At 37.3% G+C, this 5,387-nt stretch overlaps 1 protein-coding gene across 1 annotated transcript; it reads right to left on the minus strand.

The window, feature by feature from the left end:
• Window positions 1-519: 519 nt before the first annotated feature.
• Window positions 520-2,211, minus strand: LOC114542463. Its single transcript, XM_028562007.1, has 2 exons — window positions 1,911-2,211; window positions 520-995 (listed from the first exon to the last, which is right to left on the minus strand). Exons 1-2 carry the CDS (start codon window positions 2,202-2,204, stop codon window positions 792-794), a joined length of 498 nt encoding a protein of 165 aa, XP_028417808.1. The 5' UTR covers window positions 2,205-2,211; the 3' UTR covers window positions 520-791.
• Between the last annotated feature and the right edge of the window lie 3,176 nt (window positions 2,212-5,387).

A 5,387-nucleotide genomic window follows, 5' to 3' on the forward strand; every position in this document is an offset into this window, starting at 1 on the left:
ATAGCGCTATCCAGCCTTTGTACGTCTGTAATTGACTATAGTTGTTGCTTATTTCCCCCAAATTAATACATACTTATAGATAGTTAACGTCACTTTATTCTCCCAGAATGAATTAATAAAATAATTCATAAATTTTCGTGGCTTATATATCGCAGAGTTCAAAAATTATCCTGACCTGGCTCCGTCAGCGTTATCTGCTTCAGCTTCGCTTTGCTTGTAAACAATAATTCTGGATTATTTAGCACATATGGGATATCTTTTTGCCGTTTGCAAGGCCAAGGGAGTATAATAAAGCTAAGAAATCGAAGATATCAAATTCTACACAAAATTGACTATATATTTTAATGAAATAAAACAACTAAAGCAATTAATAATTAAGACAATTTCACAAAATATTATTAGGTCTAAAACAATTTCTCACAATATTGACAAGATATGCTCAATCACTGTTTCATGCAGTCCTACTTTCGGCCCTTCCTCCATTCTTGATTACGGAGAAAAAGCTACTTTCGTGCACGTAATACTAAAGGCAATTTTTCACAAGGGGAAATTTTTCGATCGAACAAAATTTTTTGCTCGATTTTCTTTTCAATTGTGACCGGTTAAGCGAATCTGCTGCTGTCGACGAAAACTTCGTTCGATCGAAAAATTCTGCCTATTGGAGAACCGGCTTAATAGTTCTAAAAAGTCACCCTAAAATGTTTTAAATGTTACTCGTATTGGTTAATTTAAAAAAACAAAGTCATACATAATTAATGTTGAGATTAAAGGTAAAGTCAATGATTACGCGATTATTGCTTTAAACAATCACATAATTGTTTAAATGCTCGCTTGTAACATTCAGCTTCCAATACTGTGTTGCGACAATCACGGTACGCGACACAGACGGCAATACAACAGGCAAAGTCTTTCTTATCGTGACAAGTCTTGATTGGCTGACCCCGTTTGACAAATAATTTGCGATAAGATAACTTTTTGCAGTCGAACGGGCATTGCTAAAAAAAAAAATTGTTTAGCTGTAAGGGAACTGATAAAAGTTATAATAATAGAAATAATAGCTATATAATTATAATAAATGAAACTTTGAGTAAATTAACTGGTAGCCAGGTACACAACGCGAGTATATATTTAATACTGCAAACCTTTCGGCCCGTTAATCCGGTGGGCCATCATGGGTAGAATTGCCTACAATTATTTTTATGCAAAACAAAAATTAACCAAGAGAATACGTGGAATAATAACAGTATCAAATAGTTTGCCCAAATTCTTAATATGTGACGCTTTAAGGTTACGAAAGGCGTTTTGAAACACAGAATCGCTGGGAGCACCACCTGGGGCCGGTTGTATGAAAGCCGGATAGCGCTATCTACAGGACAGTGATTTTTCAACCGTTCTAAAAATGCTTGAAAAGCAATAAAATTTCATCCTTGAATGGAACCAAAAATTATTAAAAAGGACACTTGATTTGGTGATTTATTCAAAGTTACGCCGAAGAACGGACTGAAGCGATTGAAAAAGCCCTTATCCGGTGGAAAACACTATCCGGCTTTCATACAACCGGCCCCTGAGCTGGCGATGATGAAATTATGGCATTAATGTGGTTCAAAATTACACAAACTGACTACGCTATTTCTCGGACGTCTCTTTGTCGGGGGATTAGAGACCTATAATGACCAGCGTTTTCTGCTTTTAATTAACCATCAGGGATAAAACTGTACAACATAGATTTACGGATTAATGTGGCCCTCGCCTTCATTGTGAAAACACACACCCTACCCCTGTGGAGGATTTTGCCTCTACAGAATCACACCAAATCCATGAAGGACTTTGATTTATACAGCAAGATACATCCTGAATTATTTGTCAATGAAGAGTAGCGCACATAATTAATTTTATGAAGCTCAACTTACAATTCCTTCAATAGAGAGAGCATTGCACTCGTTCTTTAGCAAATATCGTTTGAGTCCAAAGATCATCAATAAACGCTTCTTTTCAAGACGGTCCTCTTCATAAGTACAGTTCTTTTCATTTTTAATTGTGATCTCAGTGGAACTATCTTGTGAAGTTTCATTCGTTGGAGGAATGATGTTACATTTGGGTCCATACTCCACCGAGTATTCTTCAGTTTCTCCATTGCTTAAAGCAGCCAGCACAAAAAACACGCACAACAGTAGTTGTACGGAGTTGATAAACATGTTTGACATTATTCGCTCAAATTCTTTCTTGCATGGAGAGGAATATTGCAGGCAAGGTTTTTTTGAGGTGACTCCTCCAGAACACCTTTATATATACTAGCTGTTCAACGGGAATTACCACATGCAAACAGGAAAATTTGTCCATTCTGTTAAACGTCGACAAAGAAACGGCATAGAAACGGCCGCCATATAAAGAAATATTTAGTTTTTACCTGAAAGATCCTTTCAGAATGTTTTCGCAATTTTGTTTATTCAAATTGACGTGATTTAGATCATACTCGATGTCAATTATCGTCATCCGACAAGGAATTGGTTGTGAAACAGGCAACGGCATCTTTGAAATGTTTATATTCGTTTTCGTGGGCATCTTGGCAACGGGTTGGTATTGAATAGAAATAAAGAACACCTTTGAAACGGCATACTGTTTGCTTATTTTCGTGGGTGTCTTGTTTTTCCAGGTTCAAAGCGCATGCTATGATCACAACAATTATATTTCTCTCGAAAAGACCACTTAACGGATATAAGCACATTCTGGAGAGATTTGAAAAAGAAACGATATCGTCTGATTAGCTGTTTTAATCTTCACAGACAGGTCGTCTATCGGAGCAAAATTTGGCAAAGTTCACACAGACTTCATTTAATTAACGAACGAATTTAATTGACTGAGCTATATAGCCTAATCAGTTGATCAGAACCACCCATAGTTCTTTAAAAAAGTTCAAGTTTAACTATATAACAACTCTTGAGCAACTATCTGTAAATTGAACGTCACTCATTCTATGCAGGCGCACTGTTCATAGAGAGTTAAGCTCCACGTTTGACGTGAAACGGCAAAGGGCAGGTAAACAAAAATTGCCCCTGCAAGTTCACCTTCGAATGCACCCCTGGCTCTGGGGCCGGTTGTTCAAAAGCACGTTAAATTTAACCCTGCATGGTCTAGTGCTAAACCAGCATGGGTTAAAATCCTTAACCATAGGTTGGCTAAACCTAGGTTAAAACTGTGTTGTTCAAAGCAGGGTTAGCGGAAGGGTTAGTTAACCCAGGGTTAAAATATTTAACCTATATAAAATTAAATGTATTTTGAGCACTAAGTTGGATATAAGAACGCCTCCGATTGGTCAATAAACGAGCGTCAAAACTGTAAATTGTGATGAGGAAATACTGTCAATTGAAAAATCATATGCCGTGAGGGAGGGACGTTGTGTTGAACAGCAATTTCCGTGCATGGAATTTTGGAAAGATTTGAAATGAAAGGCCATTTTGTATGATAAACAATGTCAATAAAATTAGGCAAATGATAAACAACCGATTTTAAATTTCAAATGTGTTTAACTCATGAGAAATTATACTTGTTTACGTGTTACCGTGTTTCCGCTCCTTATGCATCCATCTTGAATCGAAGTTAACCCAGGATTAAAAAGTCAACCCACCTAGCTAGCAGGGTTAATTTTTTTATAAACTTAACCCAGAGTTAACGCTAACCGGGCTTTGTACAACGCAAATCAACCGAGGTTTAAAATTTAACCCTGGGTTAGCGTTAACCGGCTTTTGAACAACCGGCCCCTATGGGAATGATCCGTCTCTCAAATAAATCACGCTACTGTGGTAGCGCTTTGCTTCTGCGGCGTGGTTGCAACATGTCTTTACATTCTACCTTCCGATCTATCGCAAAGTACATCTCTTTCGTAATATGTCTTAATGTCTACTTTAAATAATATTTTAAAAACTTGCATGTTCAATTTATTGTCGTGTCGTGTCGTGGGAGTCTCGAAACTAATTATCCAAATGCATGCGGTAAAATACCAGACTTCAATTGGTCAAGACTTCCGTCTCTCTTCTTTTTCATACACAAAGAATTCTTTTTTCAACTGTGGGTGTTCTTGCTAATAGACTTTTTTTAACAAAAATATATAATAGCATTTTGTAGACATATTATTGTGCAGTGCAAATAAAGTCTTTGGAGCAATCTTTATAATTTATAGCTAGCTGTTTGTTTGGTAATTTTGAGATCGTATAGGAGTTATTGGTTATTCTGAGAGACTTTCTCCTCTTATCTCTTGCAGACTTGTATTTTATCATATCTCATACTTCGTGTATATTATTATTGGTAGAATCGTGCTAGTATTCTATTGCAATTGCTGCTCGGCTGCTCTATACCCGTTATCTACCCCTTGATAGACAGCGAGAAGCAAAACCTACAATTTTTGCTGGCCCGAATTTTAAAATGGCGTCCGGCTCTTCATTTTTGCTAAAGACTCAGGTAACTCCTAAAAGAACAAAACTTCCACGAAATTAAATTCGGCATCAAGATATTTAACCCTTAAATAAAAAAGTTAAATTTGTAAATTATCCGGCGAAAACGGGAAGGCTCTTGAGATTTTCGTTCCCTATAACACCGATAAATTTTCATACTTATCAGCATATTGTATTGTAAATAGTAACACAAGGGTTGCATGCAAGTATTTTAGTATGCTTTGCGACTCTTGACAAGCTCGCTATTTCCATCGAGGAAAAGTCAAAAGCCGAGCTAAGTAAACTGATGACTGCGCTTCTTCACCGCTGCACCGCTGGTTAAAACGGTTTTTTCCCGGTACAGCAGTTTTCAGCGGTTTCGAGACGAAGAATTGAAAGATTTGCTTGTTACCTACTGATTTTACTGCCTTAATTCTTCATAGAACACCCGCTGACATTATGAGCCTGCACTAATGAGACTTCGCTAGTTTGTTCCAGCGTGTAACAGTTCGAATGCGAATGAATAAGAAATGATGTGGACCGATGAGAAATAGTCCGGATGTAAACTTTTTTGTATGCAAATTGTGATTGACTGCGTACACATAGAAATATACAATACTTAATGGTTTCCGTGCATGGAAGGCCTGATCCAAACACTTGAGAATGTTGCTCGAGTTAAGAAAAGCGCGCGAAACACGAGCCGAAGGCGAGATAAAATAACAACAAGGCCTGAATTACGGGCTTCGACCAATCAGAACACGGGTTATATATATGTTATTCATAATATTCTTTCACATCAGCCATATCGACATGTTACGTTCACGACACTCACGCACTCACGACTAAATGGAAACCCGCTAGACGTTAGTATTTAGTGCTGTCTCTGGAAGCCTAATTGGGGAGGGTCAATACTCATAATCCATAAATTTTTAACTCATGCTCGTACAACCGAATTTTAAT

Source organism: Dendronephthya gigantea, unplaced genomic scaffold (genome assembly GCF_004324835.1).
Source record: "Dendronephthya gigantea isolate DGI-Jeju-01 unplaced genomic scaffold, DenGig_1.0 000003F, whole genome shotgun sequence".
NCBI lineage: Eukaryota > Metazoa > Cnidaria > Anthozoa > Malacalcyonacea > Nephtheidae > Dendronephthya > Dendronephthya gigantea.

What these genes read in the sequence shown, in the direction of transcription:
- LOC114542463 (XM_028562007.1), bottom strand. Translation starts at nt 2,204, where the DNA reads ATGTCAAACATGTTTATCAACTCCGTACAACTACTGTTGTGCGTGTTT. An exon ending in CTCTCTCTATTGAAGGAATT is followed by an intron (nt 996 to 1,910) that starts GTAAGTTGAGCT and finishes TTTTTTTTTTAG; the next exon opens with CAATGCCCGTTCGACTGCAA.